Source organism: Scheffersomyces spartinae (genome assembly GCF_019049425.1).
Source record: "Scheffersomyces spartinae strain ARV_011 chromosome Unknown scaffold_3, whole genome shotgun sequence".
NCBI classification, from domain to species: Eukaryota; Fungi; Ascomycota; class Pichiomycetes; order Serinales; family Debaryomycetaceae; genus Lizanozyma; species Lizanozyma spartinae.
The window spans coordinates 117,575-140,962 of NW_025065050.1; the positions used below are offsets into that span (position 1 = coordinate 117,575).

Below are 23,388 nucleotides of genomic sequence, written 5' to 3' on the forward strand. Positions count from 1 at the left end.
TGGCTCATTCTTCTCCCAAGAACTTTCCCAAGCAATGGAAATATAACAAGATTGACCAACGAAGTTATTTGCTTAACTGATTCTTCCCAGTGTTGTTGTGGGGATAGCTGGAGTTCATCTTCGGATGTCCATTCAGAATCTGTTTCGTAGTCTGAATCACTGTACTCGTAGTCTGTCATGACAAAAGAAATCAATGGTGACTTCTTCAAGTCAACCACAACTGTTATACTATCATTGTGAGGGTCTTGCTATTTTAGTTGCCCTTACTATCCCCATTCTTAACATTTATTGGAGTGTGCACGACTTTCTGTCCCTCTCAATGTAGTCTTTTGCAAACTCATTGATGTGCGATGAGATACTCATACGACACTGACGTTTGACTTTAAAACTGTTCTCTCACTATTGGCTTGAATGCTAACGTATGCTTATTCGGAAAAGTATTCGATTGAATTGCATTTTTTTTAGAGCCATGTCCAAAGTCAAACTGGAATCAAAACAAGATCTTCCTGCAAATCCATCTTTAGCTACCAATTCAGCTAATACAGTACCTCTGGAACTCCCTCCCTCTGATAGCTTAGACCTTAATGAATATAATGCCATTAGAGAAGGGAAAGCCATAGTTCTTACTCCTAAAAAGGATGAGGTGTTTTATAATCCAATTCAACAATTCAATAGAGATTTGAGTATTATGGGAATCACTGCTTGGAGTGAATTGTATCAGCATAAATACAAAGAAGGCATTAAAGAAGTTAAGAGGCGGAAAACTATTGCTGCAAATTCTAGCAATGATGAAAGTTCTTCCAACAATTCATATATTAAAATCCTTGAAGCATTAAGTGCAACTGGACTTCGTGCTATTAGATATGCTCATGAAATCCCCCAGATATCTCAAGTCGTAGCTAACGACTTGTTACCAGCTGCAGTTGAGTCAATTAACCGTAATATAGAATATAATCAAGTTGAAACCAAGGCTAAATCTAATTTGGGTGATGCTATTCAAGTGATGAATTCTCCAGAAAATAAAAGTAAGTTTCATGTGGTGGATTTAGATCCATATGGTACAGCATCTCCATTTCTTGATGGTGCTATTCAACTGATCAAAGATGATGGTCTTTTAGTGGTTACCTGTACAGATGCTGGGGTTCTTGCAGGTAATGGGTTTCCTGAGAAGTGTTTTGCCTTGTATGGTGGTCATAACTTTGGTAATAATCCAATGGGTACTGATGCCAACCATGAAGCTGGACTTAGATTGATTTTAGGTCTGGTAGCAAGATCTGCAGCCAAGTACAAGAAAAGCATTGAGCCATTACTTTCGTTGCTGATTGATTTTTACATGAGATGTTTTATTAGAATACGTACTAGCCCATTGGAAGTTAAGCAGTTAGCTAGTCAAAATATGCAAGTATTCCATTGTGTTGGATGTGGTCATAGAATCCCTCAACCTTTGGGAAGAACCGAAAAGGGAAAACACCAAGTTCCTAGGTTAGATGGTAAATTGTTGAAGAGTCTTGATAACAATGGGAATTGTAAGTACTGTTCAAGTGTAATTAATATTGCTGGACCAATGTGGGAGGGCCAATTGCACAACCATGAATTTATTGAAGAAGTTTTGAGGATACGAGATGAAGCTAGTGATAAACAATTTGGAACCAGAGAAAGAATTAAAGGGATGTTAAGTTTGGCAAAGAGTGAATTAAATGATGTTCCATTTTATATTAATTTGAACCAGTTACTGTCATATTTCAAAAGTCCACCGATATCTCTTGATACATTTTCTAAAGTAGTGGGGAATTTGGGTTATAGAGTCAGTTTAACACATGCTAAACGAAACAGTATTAAGACAGATTGTCCATGGGAAATAATATTAAAGATTTTCCAAGATTGGATGGTTCAAAGTAATAAAGAGCAATTATCTGTTTTAAAAGGTAAAGCATCATTGACTGAAAAAGATGAATTGAAATTAGCCATTTGGAAACAAGACGTTAATGTTCATCCTAATTTGAAAGAAGGTATGATTGGTTATAAAGTTTTGAAATGGTTAAATGATAATACTGAACAGTTTCAAGATACCAAAATTGATTATGATGGTGTTAACCCAGTAAGTGAAGGTATAGCTAAGTTAAGAAAATTAAAGATGACAAGGTACCAAGAGAATCCCACAAAGAACTGGGGTCCGAAATCAAGACCAACGAACCAATAGAATAATTATATGTTTAAGTATTATCATGAGAAGTAGAACCAAATGTATACTGTTTCCTTTCATAGACTAGCGTAATTTCTCATCATCACGTGACTTGGTTTCAAGTTTCTTAATCAATGCATTAAGAGATGATTTTTTTCATCTCACGAGTATGTTATTACAGTTTGAATTAATTACTTAGTAAGTAAATTAATATTAATCTATAAAAAAGCAGAATCCACTACAAACAGTGGTTCAACAAAGTCAAAAAATATAAAAACCTTAAACATACAAACTGAAACACCAAGAAAGCAGCTGTAGAGATATATTAGGCTGAATCTTGAGCTGACCAGCGGGCATGATTTTAATCCATACCCAGGCAGTAGCAACACTGTGATAAGAAAACAATAATACAAAGAAAAAACTGAATTTGTTTGGTTGGCTCTATTGGAAATTGTTAATGTAGACAAACGTCAACTAAGAGTATATTAGTTAGCCCGCTTACAAGAACAAAGCAATGGCACCAGCAGCAGCAGCACCCAACAAACCAGCAGAAGCAACTTGGACACCAGCACCAGAGTCGGCAGAGGTGGAGTTGGAGTGGTTGGAGGTGTTGTTAGCAGCAGAAACAACAGAAGCAGCAGTCAAAGCGATAGCGAAAGTCTTGAATTGCATTTTTAATATATGTGTAAATGTAAAGTTGATAATGGAAAGAAAAAAATCATAAGAAAATTCTGTTGCTATCAAGGGGGGTGGTTGAATATTTATACTATTTCAATTAAGGCATAATCCAGGGGATGGAGAGATTACGATTATGCCATAAAGGCGGGATGAGTAAGACTTGAGGCTGAAGTGCACATAACATAAAGAAAATTTTAACTTTAATGCAGTATAGCAAAAAGGGAGTACCGTAGCGTACACAAAAAGAGAATTTATACGCCTCCGGGAGATAGAAGGAAAAAGAAAGAATCTTCTATCTGCAGGACTTTTCCAGACATTCGGACATTAACAGATTAAACGTACGATTACATATCATTTTCAATCTTAGCAATAGAAAAAAGAAATCACTACTAAAATTACTACTAGTTATCATAAGCTTGATTTCAGTTGTAGATTTGCCATTTTTATTCAGCGTGTCGTCTTTCCGAAGTTGGCCAGAGGTCTTGAGACAAAAAAGCCTACTGTGAAAAGCGTATGCTATTGGCGAAAAAGAAACGAATGCTAAAATGCCGACAAAAACCGCAGAACAATACCGAAGCAAACAGAAAACACAAGACCATATTGCCGATAGAATGTCTACACGACCACAAAAATAATCTGTCGTTAGAGATAACGACGCACACAGAGAAACTGCAAACCATTCATAGTCATCACTATTACGTTGGTCACCTGTATGTAGAGTCTTTATGACAGCATAATAATTGCATTACAAATTACTTTTTCATACTTAAATCACTTCATTTTGAAACATAGCGTGTGACTGAATTGCACTGCCATCTTTCTTTCCATAAGGAACTCAAGTTGATAACGCCAGCCCCATGTTTAGAAATACACAAAAGCATTTCACAAAAGAAAAAATTAAGTTGGCTCTTATATGTCGTCTGACTGGGAGAGATTTAACGAAGAGACCCGATGTACATACTCATCAACATGGCGTGGGGGGCTTTAATGTTGTTTAAAAATTCGATACGGTGTTTTCTTGGTGGAGTTGATTACTTGAATATTGCTACGCCGCACCACCATTTAATTGATTATCGGAGATGTAATTCCATTGGTTTACGGTAGTAATGAAGTCAAAAATGAAAAAAAGAATTGCTGTGGATACTGACGCAGCAGACATCTTTCGATCGGCTGAGTTATCCTTTTCCAACCACCAAACATCTTCACTGGGGGTGTGACTCTACTATTATTCTGCCAGATAATAATTGTAGCATAAGTAATCATTTATTTCATTTATTCTTGAGTTAAACAATTAGGATGAAACCGTGCCACTGGTTTTGAGCTTTGCTATGTATTAATTGCTATAAACCGCCTTTAAACTCCCAATTTGTAACCCTTGCCTATACTACTAATTACAACGACGGGGTTCTGAATTAATTAATTTCTTCATCCCCACCCCCTAAAATTTAATAACCCCTGATTCCATTTGGTTGAGATTTGACTTTGGTAGTAGATTCTGTGCGTAATCGATTTCTACTCCCCTATTATAACGCGGTTGGGGGTATTTTTAGTCCTGGCGTTGATAATAATTTCTTAGTCATAATTTGTTGGTGGTGTAAATATTTATTCTTCGGAAAATTAGTCCGTTTCATTTTGCCTTGAAAAAGATTTTAGATGAGATTAAATTCCAATCTGTTACAAACGATTCATTGCTACCCAGGGGGAATGTTATCCACAATCTTAACCTCACTCAATTTTGAATCGATATTGCGCCCAAATTAGGACGTACATCCAGACCAGAATATTACTACTACAGGACGTTTTCTTCCACTTATCTGCTGCATTCTCGTAATAGTTGGTGAATCATATCTCCATTCGTTACTGCGCCAACATCCTAGGCATAACTTTCTTAAACCAATTTTTCGAGAATAGGTTGCATGCACACCCTAGTTTGAAAAGCCATCTATTTTTAGTTTTGCAGCTCGAGCCGCAATACGCTACGAAATTTTCCGAGTTTACGATACATACTTAGCACGTTCGTAAATTATACAAGCATAGAACATGTTACAAATTACATATTACTACAGTGTCCTTTAGCTGGGTGGGATGTTGAATCAATCTAACTGCTCACTAATGCTTCTCTCAAAATTTGAGTTAAGAGAGAAGAACATTTTGACTCCATGGCCTTTCCTAATGCGGTATAATTAGTGTGTGCAGACGTGTGTTGTTTGTATAAATTAAAAGTGGCGTGAAATTGGTTAGGTGTGTATATACTTCAAATCCCCATAACTATTTCAGACACGCACATCCGACAAAAATCAGACACCAATTTATATGGTACACGTGATAAGCCCTAACGCGTAAGTGCCATCAATTTCAAACCTAAGAAAATAAACATAGTACATACAATCAATCTTCAACCTCCATGAGTCCTTCTGATCTTGCTGCTCTAAAGTCTGTCCAATTGAAACATATAGCAGCGCTATGTGGTCTTTCAATACCACCAACTAAAGCTAAAGCTATTACACAACTTTCAAATCATTTTCAAAAGTTACATTCATCATCATCATCATTAGCACACTACCCTAAATCGGTATTAGCCATTGATGTAGGGATTAAAAACCTATCAATGGCTCATGTAAGTTTCGATACCAATAAGAATTCAAATACACTTTTAAGTTGGAATAAATATGATCTTCATAAATTATTCCCACCTTTACCTTATACAAATGATCAACTATTTGATTGTTCACCTCATATTCCATTAGCCCATATGTCCTACTCTTTTGTTCAGCAGAAAGTTATACCTAAACAGCCTTCAGTAGTGGCTGTAGAAGTTCAAAGAACACGTTCCAATGGGAATTCCTCGACCCTTCCAGCAATTTTGGTCAATTATACTTTTGAAGCAATGATTTTCGCTCATATACAAGCCGATTTAGAACAAAGAGCTCTATCTACTCAAAGTCTATTAATGTCTGTAACTTCCTCTAAAATGGCCAATTTTTGGATCAACAGATTTATAAATATATCCACAGCTAAAGCGAAGCAATATCGAATAAAACTTATATTCAATTGGATTCAAAACCATTCGTCAATGATTAATGGCCTTCAACTCATTAATAAAGTTAATGCAAAGGAACTTTTCCATTATGTCGCAACAAACTATGGAAATGATATTTCACTAATGGGACCTACTAAAATAGATGATTTGGTAGATTCTTTACTTTACGCTCTAATGATTAAACATCATTACATCAATAGCCTTGAATTCACGAAACTATGGGCATCTGGTGAAGATCTCTGGCCATTGGTAGTGGAATCCAATAAATTGCATTTAAAATGGCTACGACCAATTATAATAGAAAATGACTTGGAAGTTAGTGACACTTACAAAATCTTCTTTTAGTTAAAAGCACTTAATATTAAACCAAAATCATGGCTACTATATATTATTTTTATTTAATATTAATGCTCTTGGTCACCGTCACGACGAACAAATTATATAGCATCTTAATGGCTTTAATTAATGTCCTCCTGTTCATCTTCTTCGTCTTCATCTTCTTCGTCATCGTCATCTTCTTCTTCTTCTTCATCGTCATCGTCATCTTCATCATCGTCTTCATCGTCATCGTCATCTTCCTCCTCTTCATCTTCTTCATCAACCTTATCAGTTGACTCTCGAAGTTGTTTGATTCTTGCTCTCATGATGTCAACGATTTCACTCCATTCTCTCATACCTCCCATCCCTATATCTCCACACACCAATACCTTTTCCACCGGTTTCAAGACTTCTATTCCAAAACCTCCATCAGAGCTGCTTATAGCGAGAAGCTGTTTTGCAGTTATTGGGTGGGTATACATAAACGTATTCATGGCAGGAGCCACCAAAATGGGTTTATTTTGTTCTTCTTGAATAGTTCCTTGTGCTGGGGGGTATGCTTGTGGGTTACAAGGCCCCCACAGTCTAACGATACTTGTCAAAAGATTGTCACTTATACCATTGGCAATTTTAGCCAAAGTATTGGCAGAAAGAGGAGCAATCAACATAATATCGGCCCATTTACGTAACTCATTGTGAAGAATTAATTTGCAATTCTTAATAGCAGTGGAATGTGAAGGAGTATTATTGTTGGGTTCCTTTGCTACATCTTTAAAATTGGTCCATTCGTCTTCATCACGCCATATTTTAACATCTTGATGGATCTTCAACCCTTTAAGGAAATGACATGCATGTTTGGTAACAATTAACTGGATAGAAATACGGGAAGTGCCATAAATTTGAAACAACTTGTTTATTATCATTGGCACTTTAATGGTAGCCACAGACCCAGTACAAGCCACAAGAATATGACATTTGCCATCATCTTCGTTGCTGACATATTGTTGGAATGGAACAGCTGGACCAGCTGTTTCAACCACTTGTTTTGGCACTTTAGAAGGCTTCTTACTCATGGAAGTGTTTCTTGATATAGTAGGTTCTCGGAATTGTACTGGTTCTGAACTCGAAGAGTCACCGACATTTTGAGGTGATCGTAATAGCAGATTTGTACGCGTCCGTAATTCCTGTTGTGGAGTAGCAGTTGGAGTAATTGGAGTTGTCATTGAAAAGTTTGGGTTGATTGGAAGACCTTGAGTAGTAAGGGTTGGTAATTTATGAGTCATACTTGAAGTAGCAGTAGTAGAAGACACAGTTGGAACCTGTTTTGCTGAAGTTGTAGGCGATATGGTATTTGTGAAAGGTACAGATGAATAAGAAGATGACGGGATTGTCAGAGTATCCGGCAGATCAGATAAATAATTGACTGTTATAAAAGTTGGAGGGCTTGTTCGTTTTGAGGGAACAAACTGTAGAAAGTCCCCACCACCACTGGAACCACCATTTCCGTTTGAAGTAGAAGTATTTGGAGTCACATTATGGCTGTGGCTTGAACGTTTAACACTTGATTTTCGTGACGGAGCTGGACTTGAACTCAGACCCGAATCAGCCAAAGATGATGATGTGCCTGGTTGAGCCAGAATAGTGAAACGACGAGATCTTTCATGAGATTGTAAGTTTGAAAAGGAGACTGTGTGTTGAGCAGCAATCAGTTTATGCAGTTGAAGTGAAGCCACCGAGATGCTATTTTCACGAGAAATTGCTGGCGAATTTGAAGTGCCATTATGAGAAGCAGAAACAGAAGCAGAAGAATTGTTAAGTATAGTGGTCGTACTATTGTGTCGAGTGGATATCGAGTTTGCTCTTACTGGAGCTTGTGGATTGGATATTGGAGGTGCGGTAGTAGTAGTAGTAGTGGTAGTTGTACCTGTGAGTGGTGTACTTCTATTTGGTATACTTGTAACTGGTGTAGATGGGTGAGACGACATTGGAGAGAGGGAATCGAGATTATATGGGGGTTGTTGAGGGACTTTTGGGCTGGCAGTAGCCAACTGTTGTAGATGATCTTCTTCGGCCATAGAAACGAGCAAATGGAATCAAAATTAAAGGAGATGAAAAGAAATGAAGACCGAAAGAAAAGAAAAGTATTATAGGTTCGGGTATAAGAATAAATCCGACTTGATTGGAGACTTTTATTAAGGAGATCAAAAATGGACCCGAGTAAGGAAAAGCCAATTTTTTAACCCAATACTCAAACAATGGGTAGTATTAATAATAATACACTACACTACTAACAAAGATACAGTATGGACGTCAAAATGATAGTGGGGAATGATGTAATTAGAAAAGGGGATAGGTTAAATCAAGTTTACTGTTACATTAGGGCAACGATTACATTAAGTACTACTGTTTGTACTACGCTAACGATTACCTTGCTATTAGTGTAGTACTGCATTGTATTACTACTGTTGGCACTACTATCAGTACTGCATTGTATTACTACTGTTGGCACTACTATCAGTACTACTGTAACACCACTGTAGTACCACAGCAACACTGCGGTTATTGTTCTATTCTGTTCATATTATTACACTTACATTGTTCCAGTTAGTCTTATTACTACTTTATTCTCATTACTTTATTCATAAGACTATTATTCTTACTACTGGTTGTCTATTATTTGTTCCGCTTTCTATTTGACTCTGTGTTATGTCCCCTGTGTACGCCAATCTGATTGCGGCGGAGTATCCTATGTTTAATTTGAGGGAATAACGGATGCCAACACTACCTGGTGGGGTAAACTTGTGATTAAGGATAACACAATAAATATTACTTGACATGGTATGACTTGGTAGGTATGGCTCATATATTTACTGTTGTACATTACGTGATGTAGGCTACGAGACGCATTAAAATTCACGGAAAACTTTTATAGTTTTTACAACTTTCACAAATGGTTTTATACGGTAAGTATTAACTTGATACAGCGGCCTTATATGTCTTTGCCACGGTGTAGATGCCACCGTGGAGATGCCACTGCGATAGGTACCACTGCGATAGGTACCACTGTAATTTGTTCGAGTGCTTAAGTGTGCATGTCGCAAATACTTTTACCGCGAATATTCAGAAATGTCGCACTTCTTGGTGTTGATTTGAAAAACTAATAGCCATTAGCTACAAACAGTCTAAAACCAATCATTACTTTCAAACCCAAATAACGTTTCAAAATAACGTTGATAAACAGTTTTCATATTGCTCACCATTAGCTTTAGTCATTATTCAAATCACAATGAATCTTAGGCAGCAATTGACCCAATTCCTTACTTTGGCTTACGTGTTCTCATCAGCATTCATCGTTTGGAAGGCTGTATCCCTAGTAGCTAACTCACATTCACCCATAGTTGTGGTTCTTTCAGGTTCAATGGAACCAGCATTCCAAAGAGGTGATATTCTTTTCCTTTGGAACCGCGATGCTCGTGCCAAAGTTGGTGATGTGGTCGTATATGAAGTAAAGGGTAAATCTATTCCAATAGTTCACAGAGTTATGAGAGAACATCACAATGATAAAAAACAATTATTGCTTACAAAAGGTGACAACAATAATGTTGATGACTTAAACTTATATGCATATAAACAAAATTATTTGAATCAAAAGGAAGACTTGGTTGGAACTGTTAAAGGCTACTTACCTAAACTTGGGTACGTTACAATTTTAATTAGCGAGAACCAATATTTCAAGTTCGGTCTCTTGGGTTTGTTGGGGCTTTCTGCTTTATTTTCTTCAGAGTAAGTAGTCGAGATTATATATAATAATTAAATAAGTCACGTAATGTTCATAATATTCTCTATGTCGTGTATAGTATTGTACTCTCCAAGTGTAGGTAAAAAGTTAGATCAAAAAACAACGACAACTGCAGGATTCGAACCTGCGCGGGCAAAGCCCAAAAGATTTCTAATCTTTCTCCTTAACCACTCGGACAAGTTGCCTATTTGTGAGTGTTTTTGGAACACTCATCTTTATTAGGCTATCACAAGAATCTTCCTCCGGGTATGGTGAACCCCTAACTAAGACATTATATGGCTCCTATGTGCTTAACACTGTGAGTCTGTGAGTGAAATACAGTGGTATGTAGTGTGAAATAGACGGTTGGCAGGCTGGATTTCAGCCAAGAGTATGTCTGGGTAGTTACATTTAGAGCAGTTTATATAGTCGTCAGTGGTTTTCTCACAAATATATGGTATCCTTCAAAAAAAAGTGAATTCTTCAGGTGTCACCTACGTCATAACTACACAAATGAACAACAGAGTTCTCTAAATATATCCCTTAATGCTATCAACTATTGTGCAAGCAAAATCTGACTGCTACACCGTCATATCGCTTCTTTTGTGGGGAAGTATTGATGCAAAAATCAAGTGTGTGTACTCTTTGGGTGCAAAACAAATGATGGTGTTGAAAAGAAAACGGAAACACTAATGGACAATCTAGTGCTAATGTAGCTAACGAGTCGATATCTGCTGTTCTAAATAGCCCTGAATCAAAATCTAAGTACTCATCAAAAGAAATATCAATTTTAAATTGAATGAGTGCTTTTATAGACTTCAATAAATGGTTGCAGGTAGTCAATTTGGATTGCAAACAGTTACGTTAAAATGAATAGTGGTGACTGAAAGTGGTGAAGAAGAAGAAAGTGATGGTCAATCTCAATTTCATCTAGGTGATGAATTTCTTTATTTCAAAAGGGTAACAGATTTGATGATAGAATTATATTATAATACTTTAAAGCTAAAAAAGTACCATTTCATTGGAACTTCAAAATAAATGTACCATCATAGTATTATAGATGGTAGTATATAAATTTAAAGATAGACCTGGTTTTCCCAAGAAGATACAGTTTATTTCAATTTTGACTACACAATTAGCCACTAGAGCATTCAGTGTCTTAGTATAAGACATCATTAAGGAATAGGCTCTAATTTTGCTATATAAATGTATGTGGAAGAGTGGAAGAGGGTCATGAAGTACCGTGATGGATGGCTAATGAGAGATGAGATATTTGCCAGCTATAATAGAATCAACTCTTTAATCTCGATAGAAATCACAAAGTATAACATTTACGTTAGCAGAATATATTTTTATTAGTACAGTACCGTTCTAACTTTACCATAGTTAGGTTGTTGAATTATGCTTAAGCATACTACATATAATCTAAATTTCAGCATTTACTGTTTCCTTCACCACAGCTTTTACAACTTCAGTAATCCACCTGCGTAAGAGTACAGATGAGTACAGGTGGGTACAGATGGGTAAATACGGGGAAAGTATAAAACGAAGTGGATCTGCCTTTTTTTTATTTTTAGATTCCCTCGTTGATATGTAAACTTACGACATAATAGAATTGAATTCAATGATTAGTGAAATGACCACTGTCTCTGAGAAAGAAAATGCTTACACATACAGTGCAAAGTTCCTAATAAAAACCTAAGCTGTTTCATTTTTGGCTGGAGTAGTAATATACACACTAATTATTACAGATGCAAGCTTTTGGAGTAGCCGGAGAAACAGTGTTAAGCTACCTTTGGGCGCGGAAACAAATGATCTCAGTGAATGGATTCTGCCAACAAGTCAAAAACATAATGATGATAGCACTCAAGACGTAACTAAACCTGCTGCCCCGATGGGACTAACAAGAAAAGGTGTTAACACTAAAAAGCTGTCTTAGAATTCGACATCGTTGTCTACATTTAAACCTGCGTTTGGAAACTTCCCAGCAAACATACTCAGAAATTCCCAACTATCGAAACGACCATTGGTCCATCTCTGGAAACAGAACCTAAGGCTTTCACCACCTCGATAGAGCCACTATGTGTGGAAACTACTGAAGATGGAACTAAAGCCGTAACTAACTTTTATAAGACAAAAGCGTTAACAAAAGTGGCAGTCAGTGAGGAATACATTAATACAACATTTTACCCTGATGGAACGACAAAGGGACCAACAAGAGAGAATACTGGGAAAATTGGCGGGAATGTGTCAGGATTAAATGGCACGGACATGCCAACAAAAGAGCAGGTTATGAGGTACCTCGTGAATGAGCTTGATAGCACGGACGTGCGAAGCAATCGACTTTAGAGGTTCTTCACGAACGCGTATGGCATAAATAGCACAGACTTGCCAACAAGTGATCAAGTTCTGTGGTACCTCGGGAATGATACTTGAGAAGCGATATCGGAACGAAGACAGGAGCATCAATTGAGCATAACACTGTTGAAGATAGTATGGTGCGGTATCAGCATATGGCTTCATGTTGTATGTTGGCTTTGGTGTATCAAAAGAAATGGGGCCCCTGGGAGGGCTCCGAGATATATTTGGCCCACAAACAACTTTTTTTGTTTTTATAGCTTGTAAGCATGCTGTTAGAGAGTAGATTATAGTTCTCATGTGTGAATATCTTTCATTGAATAAAATATGTAGTAGAGCTATAGAAAGTTAGGTTAGTCAAAATTATGTACAAATGGTGCCTCATAGTTATAAAATAGTCCACTTTCTTTATCAGCTTCCTTGTTTCCAGCAAGATTAAATAATTTTCCGCAAGACCAGTTTGATTGATACCCAAGCTTAAGATCATACTATTCTCTTGGCTTCAGCGCTTCCATAATATAAATGGCAAAACAGACGGCACCAACAAAAACCAAGCCTTCGATGACAATTCTAACAAAAAAAGTTGTATGTGGGCCAAAAATATCCCGGAGCCCTGAGATCATTTGGTTCCATGTCCACAGATGATTTATGACCTGTCTCATCGGCTGCGAAATTACTAGTATCTTTAGGGAAATCATCCCGTTGTTTTCTGACGATGTTTGGGAGAGGGGCCATTGTAGGATACTTAAAAGTCAATGTAATCTTCTTTGGGTTCTTGTCTATGGTACTAAGGTATTTTAATGATGTGGTTGGTTAATTAATCAATTATCGGGAGAAGAAGAATATTGTTTTTTTTTACCCACTAGGCTAAGGAGATTCCGTAGGCAACTTTGCGAAGAATGGAACGAAAAACAGGTAGATCAAGTGCAGTGGTTTAGCTCAAGTAAAACTCAGTGATTGTGGAAGTAAAGGGAATTATTATGATAAAATCAAGCATAAGTATAAATTGAGAATCGCTAACTATACGTATTAAATAGAGCGTGTGTTAGAATCAATCAAGTAATAACTAGTAACTAACATCTACCTCTTGCGAGTAACTGACTACATACACATCGTGTTCAGCCGCAGGTTTATTGTTTGAAGTAATTTAACAATAAGTACAAGTCCACGATCTCCACTTTATGCCTTTATTTGATTATTAACGCTAGGCATTGTACGATACCGTCAATTCTTAGATGCCATCCATCTTATCATGTGCTACAGGAGTGCATCCTCCAGTTTCCAGTTGGTTGTTGCTTGAATTGGCTGCAAAAAATGACATGCCATTAAGCTTTATTTTTGTGTTCCGCGACTTGACTAACAGTGATGCACGACCTCAGTTTAGTAGCCTGAGAAGATGCTCATTATAAGCCAAACTAGTTACAAAAGACGGCAGACGTCTTGAAGCACTTTCCAAATCAAATGAAGCAACTTCAAATAATTGAGCATTCAAAGTAATGTTTTATCTTCCAATAGTGCAGTTGCAGGTACAACAAATGACTAGTGCCGGGGTGAAAGTTATGGCTTACAGAGCCCCACACACTCACCTACTGATTCCTATTAGGGTTGTAATTCATAATTCAAAGGTACTAAATATATGGGATTACGTCTAAAAAGTCTATAATTATGAATTCTAAACATAGTAACTGGTCCATAAAACCCCTTCCATGCTTTCCATCTGTTCAGGTGTGAATACCTTACTATCAATATGCCAAGTATCTTGTCTGGTCTTACGAATAGTTGAAAAGGTATTCTTCGCAGATTTACCAACAATCCCAGGCAATCCAGCACATTTAGTTGCCAATATACTCATGACCTTGGGCATCCATTGTGGAGGCGGTGAAACATATGGATACGCATTGATCAAAGCTCCTAATCCCAAAGTCACTCCATGAAGTTGATTCATTTCTTGAGATGGAATATTCTTAAAGCCTTGCTTCCTATATTTCTTTCTAATGGTATCCAACTTTTTGGTATAATCCTTTGTGCATTTAGCAATAAATTGTGCTCCTTGTTTGGGAGGTGACATATGAATAATACCTGACAATATGGCACCTGCTGCTTCTCTGATGATTGGTACATCATGATAAAGTCGTTGGTTTGTCATTTCAAAGAAACGATTTCTTTGTTCATCAGTTAATAAGAATAAATTCTTAAAAATTAGCACAACGGTGAATTCTCCAAGAATTAATGTTTGAACACTGTTCAAAGTTCCATTGAAATACTTTTCTACCATTTGAAGTATCAATTCCAATTCTGGAGGGCTAAACCGAACTTTACTCAACTTAATAACAACACGTAAAGGATCAAGGTTACCAATTTGACATACTTCCTTCATTCCAATCAAAAGATTCAATAATGGCATCACATGGGAGACTAAGAGATCACGAATTGGAGATCTAGTAAACCTCATGGCGACTTCAATCCACACAAGTAATGTCTGAGCCCCATAAAAGAATTGAGATTTCACAATCTCTTGTGGAGCGAGATGTTCGACTGATGGATACATTTCCAATACCTTATCAAATGCCTTCCTGGTAACATCAACAAGTCCTTTGGGTGCTGAACTCTTATAAAAACTCAAGTCATTTGAATTAACCGATTCAATATACTTCTCAGCATTGCCATACGTATCTCTCGGATAAGCAACAACAAGATCACACATTAAATTACCAATTCCAGTTCTCAAGTCCAAATAGTCAACACTGATATTCTCTAGGCACATTTGCAATAGTTCCTCACACTCGTTGCTTTGAGAAAAACTTTTAGACAAATACATCTCTGTCAAATAACGCAAACGAATGGTATCCCTAACAGGATAATTGGTATGTGAATCCACTCTAAATTTCAAAAAAACATCCATAACCCGTTTGATTCTCCGACAATCCATTTGAAACGTAAGCCATGTAGAAAAGGAACCCCAAATATTGGCATTTCCAGGATTTAAGTCTTGCTCCAAAACTTTGGTTAAAAACTTGACGAGGAAATCATCACGAATTGAAATATACTCCGGTTTAGTGAATGAGTCTGCAAGTAAAAGCCCTGCAATAATTTGAAACAAATTGATATGGGATGCATTATCATCCTTGACATACAACTCATCAATGCACTCAAGGATCTCCTGATATGTAAGAGACTTTATAATGTCGTTGGAAATCAAAAAAATAAGCGATCCAATTGCATCAACATCATCAGAAAAGAATGACGAAGCACTTTCGTTGTCAGCAATTCCAAGTTGAATGATATAAATTAACCACTTCTTTGTAATAAACTTGTTGAGAACTTCCATGGTCATTCTATCTTCCAGTGAAATAGTACTAGGGAAAGACCTTTCATTATGACCCACAGTCATTGACTTACCCCAAAAGAGCCACCCTTTACCTCCTTCGGCATCGATAAAGTAGTTTGGAGTTTCATTATTGAGCTCATCTCTAAATTTCTCCGAGTACAGTTTCCCATCAACCATCTCCGTGTTTACTATGGAGAAATCACGACGTAAAGAATCAAAATCCATATAATTTCTAATGTCTTTACCGTACCTTTCCTTGACTTGTATACGCAAAACTGCATTGCTAATTCCCTTCAAGCTTACCAGAGAAATAAATGCATACTCAGAGAAGGACGATTCAGCAAAGAGCTCAATAACTGAAGAATTTAAAGGAATTTCACTGGATTGTTGCAACATAGCCACTGAAGACAAACATGAGTTTAAAATCCTCCAGTGCTTATAAGATTTTGCCAAAGACACCAATTTCTCCTGAAACTGGATTAACTTTGAGACAAACAACTTTCTCTTCTTCTCCTTTGCTATTGTAACAGCTTTAATCTCTAAATCAATTTTGGAGTCAGAAGGTCTAATAGCATCAACTGCATTTTCATCTATAATACAAACTTCACTTGGTGGTGTGACATTCTCTTCGACTCCACGCAATAAAGTATCCACCAAATCATCGACTTCAATGTCATCAACACTTAGGGACTTATGTAATAATGTCACAAATTTTTCAACATTGAAACAATCATTTTGAATCCTAACATTTAATCTCTTCATCTTAAATACTCGAAGAATACTGCTTATCTTTTTGCTATCTTTATCCTCAATTGCCTTGGAAAAGAATTTGAACATTGACCTTACAATAAGACTGTAAGAACCACTTGTACGTTTCATGATATCCAGAATAGCGTTGATGGCACTTCCACTAACGGTATCATATGTGGAAGTACTCAATTTCAAAATATCTTCCAAAAGAATTCTATCCAACTTGGTTTGAGTTCTGGAAGTCGCATGGAGAGAAACTCTAAGCTGTTGATACGCTTCCAATCTTCTTGCAAAGCCAAGTCTTGTAAATGGTTTCCTTATATCATCCAAATTCAAAAGATACTTCATATGAGTAAATTTTGTTTTTGAATCAGATGCGTGAAAGACTCTACTACTACCAACGTCGATGAACCAAACTCGAAGTATAAGTAGGAAAATGCACATCAACTTATCATTGTCCATGAAATTTGCCGTAAGAAACTTATTAATAAGATGCAAACTTCTACCAATCAAATGCCTAATTTTATGCAACCGGATATACTGAGGATTGGCTCTTCTTGTTTCCAAATCATCACCAAAGAAATAATTGCTGGAGTAGAGTTTCCGTTGTCTAAATGTCATACCAGGATTTATATTGAATTCATCTTCTTCAACTTTAGATGGTGTCTCACTACGAGAGCCATCTACAGATGATGTTGAATTCAAATCTTGATCACCAAGATCTAAAGATAGTTGTGGAGTAGGAGAAAAGGCATGAGCTGTCTCGTTACCTTCTTTCAAGATTTCAGTAGATGATGATGACTTATCACTAATTTCCTCAGTTGAGCTCATCTTCACATCATAAGAGTTCGACGGAGATAAGTTATTTGCTTGATCAAGTTCAACATTTTCCAAATTAGATACAATTTGTTTGAAATTAGCTTGTAAATCTTCAATTTGCAAATCTTCAAAACTCAGTTGGCCTTCCATGTTTCTAATTTCCTGTAGAAGCACAAGCCTACTTTTCAAAGTTTGGCTTTCATGTGCAGTTAAGCTTGGAATGTTTTCTTCAAATGAAGGATCAAATAAGCTTGACATTCCAGAGATGGAAAATCCTAAGTAAAACAAATGGCCACGAATATGATTAACAATTTGCTGTTTCTTGACTGAGTTTACTGAAGCATCGTAAGAGCTAATAGTTTTGGTGAAAAACTCCAAAGCAGCTTTCACATGACTACTAAAGAAATCAATTGCAAAGGTAATATGCTTCTGTTCGGGCACAAACCAATCGAAACTCAAGTTTTCTTTTGAAAATCTGTACTCATCAAGCAGAAAGCCACCCCAACACAGCGCAGAAACGTTTTCCCGGGCAGTAAATGCTGGGGAAATTAATCTAGCTTCTTTGATTTTAATTTGGGTAAGAGCTCTAAGAACTCCAGCAGTCAAATGCGCTGCGTAAAAGGAAGTTCCATAACCTCTGATGTTCAGCATTACTTCCAATGAAAGATCTGTCAATTCTTTCCCGCAATCAAGAATATGACCATTTGCTTCTGCAGTCATATCAATGAAAATTGACATATACCAAACAAATGGTTGGTCCCTAGGTGAAACTTCAAGTACATTATGGGCATCCCCTGAAACATCGGCCAATGCTTCACGGATTTTATCCAAAAATTGAGGGCAGATTGTTTTAAAATACAGAGGCTCTCTTCGAATAACTTCCCCACATAACGATGCTACGGACGAATCCACACTGTGAATGGTATTCTCAAACACAAATTTGAATATCTGGGATCTCATTGCCCTAAAGATTTCATCGGATGATGCTTCTGTAACAAGGGAGAATAATCGAGGCAATGCATCAACAAGTTGAACATCAACTTCTGTTGCGTGCGTCATATCAGGAAGATTTTGAAGCAATATGAAATATCTTTCTAAAACCCTTTCCATAATAGTAGGAAATGCCACCGTAGAGTTTTTCAAAGCTTCTAATTCACTTTCCTCAGTGGTTTCAAACTTCACAATAGGTTTAGAAGAAGCCTTCAAATATAAGTTTGTTCTTAATGACTCCAAATGCATTTCAGTGTACATCATGGCCACGTTTATATCACCGGTACCGTTAGTTAAATCGTAAATCGGAACGAAAGCTGCAATCGTTGTAAGAAGATCAACAGTATGTCCAGTTTTCGTTAGATCATTAGAATCGATCCCTGGGACGACCATCAGCATTATTCTGGTTAAATGTACCCGATAGATTGGTGTGGTAGCAAAGTATCTTGCTAGCATTGAAATAATTCTCAAGGCAAGGAATATACGATGATTGGAGATGACTGAGTCTAAGGAATCGTAAATATCCAATAAAACATTCTCTAAAACCAATTCAGAATTCATATGAGCAAGGGAATCAAGACAAGGAATATAAAGACGGGTTGCTTGGTCGTGTTTGGAATGTAATCCAATTCTAACAATTGGAAGTACAATTTCAATGAATTGGTTTATTGTTTTATCATCAAGTTTATATTCATTTGGAATATCATAACATTTCCCATCAACTTCCCTTTCTCTGTTATATCTTTTGTGTACCCAATGTACCAAATTAGAAATCATTTCTGCAATATGAACAGACCATGAACCACTATTCGTAGGATGAACAAAAGTTTCAATTGAATTCAAAAGTGATTGGATGAAGCTAATAATAGGACTCATTTCATTATTCGAGTTCGAGTTATTTGAAGTGATGGAAAGTACAATTGCACCCACAACACTCAGAACATGATTAATTACTTGAGAACCATATTTTGATTTATTGATCAGTAATCCATTCAACAAATATGTAAACATATATCTCATTTCTGTTTCTGTGAAAAGTCCATATTCGCCCAATTTCAAGTATGAAACCGATTTGGGATTATCATTAAGCTCATTCAATGCAGCATCTGCTACCGTAGCTAAAAATCCGCTGAAATTGGAGCTGTCATCAAATTGAACCCACATATTAAAAATTGAAGGTATATAATGTCTAATGTCATTAATAGACTCTCTTCCACCTTCATCAAACTTCAAAGGCAACAATCTTAATACAATTGAAACCCATTTTGCTTGTCTAGGGGAAAAATATGATGCAATGGTAGAATAAATCTCTGGTAATTCCTCCGATGGAAAGAAAATTGAAGCACGCTCTAAAATTTTCATAACCAGATGGCTATCTAATGATTCGCTTGGTTTTTCAACTGGATGCAACATTTGATGTAAAATATGGTATATTGGCTTCCAAGGTAAAATAAGACCTTGGCTTTTGATAAGTTTTGTATCTTTAGATAACTCACGGAAAGCATTGGCATAAATTTTCAAACTCAATTTCTGACCTCTGCTTGTACATATGGCATAATATACCTTAATTAATGCAATTCTTAACGACAATGGCATATCATATTTCACTTTTAACCAGGTCATTAACTCTTGAGTCCAAATCTTCACACTAACAGTTGCTGCTGATTTGGGAGATTTTCTAATCTGACCAGCTGAATGGTCTTCAAAAGTTCCACCGGAATCCATATCGTCATCCTGTTCAACGGATTCTTCTTCACCTTCATCGTCATTTTCATAATCATTATCTGATCCACTTTCATCAACGTCATTAGCAATAAAGTATCCCTCTGATTCCATATCAAAGGAATCTTCTCTTTGAAGTTGATTGGATTCGGATAACTCAAACAAATTTGTTTCTAGTGCTAAGTCCACGTCAGATATACCTGCCAGATCTCGTATTGCAGCTAAATCTTTAGCACTAATACTAAGAGCACCTTGAAGATCCAAAGATTTCACTGCAATATATAAATGAGTCACTATATGACTTAAAAACCTAGCATATTCGGTAGGTCCTTCTATTTTATAAGGGAGTAACTTTTTTAGATCAATGGTTCTTTTACGACGTCTGGCATAAAATCTCGAGGTTGGATCCAATTGTAACGATTCAAGACGTTCAGTGTCATTAGGGTAATCTAAATTATAATGCTTCTCTCTACTCGTTTCAAGAAAAGTGTATGACAGTAAAGTTTTGCTAGAGCTTACATTTTCTATCTTTTGCCTTGTAATCGGAGTAAAGGATCGAAGATCGTATTGCCCCAAATCCTCTTCGCCGCCTTGGGAACCATTTTTGGAGTCAATATTGTTGTTGATGGTACTACTACCCAAGTCTGGCTTAGGAACTTTGAGCAATTTCGAAGATCCATCATCGGACTCCGGCTTATTGTCTTGTGACATCACGGTCCAAGACCTTTTATTTTCACTATTAGACACCACCACGATTGATAATTATCCCACCTTATAACGCAAAAAAAAGTGCTTCTATTTGAAAAAGCACAGAGATCTGAGTGTTTGAGACTACTTTTATATAGTATTTGGGGTTGACTTTTAAAGTGCTTAAAAGAAGGAGTCAAGCAGATGGCAAAAAAAATGGTAGCACTCTTCAATTTTGATGGCCATATATACAATAAGAAAAGTTAATGGTATTACCATCAATAAAAAGTAGATCACGTGACCATGAACTTATTTCTTGATTCAAGGCATGCATTAGTAGTATAATAGTAGAGTAATTTTAGGTTTCAAATATCACAATACTCAAGTAGCTATAACTCAATAATTTACAACCTAATGTATATTTAAATATGTTCATGGAAAGGTAAGTACTATTCCAAGGTTCAAGTCTTACAATTACAAGACGAGGTCCATATATTTGTGTGGTAGCGCGTAGGTGTGAGAATTTAGGGATGCCACTCCTAACAAGTGTTATACAACTACTAGTAAATGGGATACTACTATAAGTTCAGTGATATGCGTAAGCTCTGAAGTGTTTCCCAATTTAACACCTACAATCACTTTTTACATGACAATCTTCTACCAGAATTTTCAGGCATCTTCTAGAATAAGATATAAGGTCTGTCTATCACGTGATGAAGCTTAAGTGTATACTATTTTGGGCCATCTCATCGAGAAAAAGGTACCCGTCGTCGTGTGTTGTCGAAAAAAACCATTTGAAAAAATGCAATGAGGTACCGTTTAAGTGGTGAATAAAGCCCATAGAAATCATATCGTACATACGTTTCGTAAATTTTAGTATTAGCGTATCAAAAAATGTCTGTTTCTGCCTCCAAAGCTAAGAGAGAAGCTAAAAGATTAGAAAGAGAAGCCAAGAAGGCTTCTGAAGGAAAGGCCACTAAGAAGACTAAGAAGCAGGCAGCCAAGGATGCAGAAGAGAAGGAAGTCGATGATGCTGCCACTAAGATTGCCAAGTTGAAGTTACAAACAGATGACGATGGTATCAGTGACAGAGTTACCACTGGTGTCTTAGATTCTTTGGAAACTTCTCGAGATGTTAAGATGTCATCTGTTTCCTTATTATTCCATGGTAAGGTCTTGATTCAAGACTCCGATTTAGAATTAAATTATGGTAATAGATATGGTTTGTTGGGTGAAAATGGTTGTGGTAAATCTACTTTCTTAAAGGCATTGGCTGCTAGAGAATACCCTATCCCCAAAAACATTGATATCTATCTTTTGAATGAACCTGCTGACCCAACTGAATATTCTGCTTTAGAATATGTTGTTAGAGAAGCTGAAGCTGAATTGAAAGCTTTGGAAGATTTGGTTGAAGAAACCATTGTTAACGAAGGTCCAGAACATCCAACTCTTGAGCCTTTATACGAAAAGATTGATGAAATGGATCCTTCTACTTTTGAAGCTAGAGCTGCTGTCATTTTAACTGGTTTGGGTTTCAACTCTAAGACTATCTTGAAGAAGACTAAAGATATGTCTGGTGGTTGGAGAATGAGAGTTGCTTTGGCCAAAGCTTTGTTCGTTAAGCCAACCATGTTGTTGTTGGATGATCCTACTGCCCATTTGGATTTAGCTGCCTGTGTGTGGTTAGAAGCTTATTTAAGTAAGTTTGATAAGATTTTGATTTTGGTTTCCCATTCTCAAGATTTCTTAAACACTGTTTGTACCAATATGATTGATATGAGAATGAAGAAGTTGTTGATGTTTGGTGGTAATTACGACTCTTATTTGAAGACTAGAACTGAATTGGAAACCAACCAAATGAAACAATACAACAAGCAGCAAGAAGAAATTAAGGATATCAAGAAGTTTATTGCTTCTGCTGGTACATATGCTAACTTGGTTAGACAAGCAAAATCTAGACAAAAGATTTTGGATAAGATGGAAGCCGATGGTCTTATTGAACCAGTTGTCCCCGATAAGGTTTTCTCCTTTAGATTCCCTGAAGTTGAAAAGTTACCTCCACCAGTTTTGGCTTTCGATGATATGTCCTTCTCGTACAGTGGTAATCCTGAAGACAATTTGTATGAACATTTGGATATTGGTATTGATATGGATTCAAGAGTTGCCTTGGTTGGTCCTAATGGTATTGGTAAATCTACTTTATTGAAATTATTCCAAGGTATTTTGACGCCTCAACAAGGTAGAGTTATTAGACATACACATATCAAATTGGGTGTTTACTCGCAACATTCAGCTGATCAATTGGATTTGACGATGTCCCCCTTAGAATTTGTTAGACAAAAATTCTCCAACATTTCTGAGGATTATCAATACTGGAGACAGCAATTGGGTCGTTATGGTTTAACTGGTGAAGGTCAAACTGCTACTATGGCTACATTATCTGAAGGTCAAAGATCAAGAGTTGTTTTTGCTCTTTTGGCATTAGAAGCTCCTAACTTGATCTTATTAGATGAACCTACTAACGGGTTGGACTTATCTACCATTGATTCTTTGGCTGAAGCCATTAACGAATTCAATGGTGGTGTAGTAATCGTGTCACATGACTTCAGATTATTGGATAAGGTTGCTAAGGATATTTTTGTTATCGAGAACAAGACAGCTACCAGATGGGAAGGTGGTATTTTGGCTTACAAGAAGAAATTGGCTAGTGAGGTTGTGTTATAAATATAATAATTGTT

General features: G+C 36.7%; 5 protein-coding genes and 1 non-coding gene across 6 annotated transcripts; 3 read left to right on the forward strand and 3 right to left on the reverse strand.

The window, feature by feature from the left end:
- Positions 1–411: 411 nt before the first annotated feature.
- TRM1 (tRNA (guanine26-N2)-dimethyltransferase) lies at positions 412–2,200 on the forward strand (the record flags this gene model as incomplete). Its single annotated transcript, XM_043193934.1, has 2 exons — positions 412–419; positions 466–2,200. 2 exons carry the CDS (start codon positions 412–414, stop codon positions 2,198–2,200), a joined length of 1,743 nt encoding a protein of 580 aa, XP_043050986.1.
- A 4,158-nt stretch (positions 2,201–6,358) lies between these two features.
- On the reverse strand, positions 6,359–8,203 carry KQ657_003203 (phosphopantothenoylcysteine decarboxylase complex subunit; the record flags this gene model as incomplete). Its single annotated transcript, XM_043193935.1, has 2 exons — positions 6,359–8,159; positions 8,199–8,203. 2 exons carry the CDS (start codon positions 8,201–8,203, stop codon positions 6,359–6,361), a joined length of 1,806 nt encoding a protein of 601 aa, XP_043050987.1.
- Positions 8,204–9,504: 1,301 nt separating this feature from the next.
- On the forward strand, positions 9,505–10,005 carry SEC11 (signal peptidase complex catalytic subunit; the record flags this gene model as incomplete). Its single annotated transcript, XM_043193936.1, has 1 exon — positions 9,505–10,005. One exon carries the CDS (start codon positions 9,505–9,507, stop codon positions 10,003–10,005), a length of 501 nt encoding a protein of 166 aa, XP_043050988.1.
- A 115-nt stretch (positions 10,006–10,120) lies between these two features.
- On the reverse strand, positions 10,121–10,202 carry KQ657_003205. The gene has a single exon. It is a non-coding gene; the product is annotated as a tRNA-Ser (tRNA).
- Positions 10,203–14,026: 3,824 nt separating this feature from the next.
- On the reverse strand, positions 14,027–20,674 carry BLM3 (Blm3p; the record flags this gene model as incomplete). The annotated part of the gene is made up of 1 exon (XM_043193937.1): positions 14,027–20,674. The coding sequence occupies one exon, from the start codon at positions 20,672–20,674 to the stop codon at positions 14,027–14,029; it is 6,648 nt and encodes a 2,215-aa protein (XP_043050989.1).
- An 870-nt stretch (positions 20,675–21,544) lies between these two features.
- Positions 21,545–23,374, forward strand: KRE30 (ATP-binding cassette family ATPase; the record flags this gene model as incomplete). Its single annotated transcript, XM_043193938.1, has 1 exon — positions 21,545–23,374. One exon carries the CDS (start codon positions 21,545–21,547, stop codon positions 23,372–23,374), a length of 1,830 nt encoding a protein of 609 aa, XP_043050990.1.
- Positions 23,375–23,388: the final 14 nt, after the last annotated feature.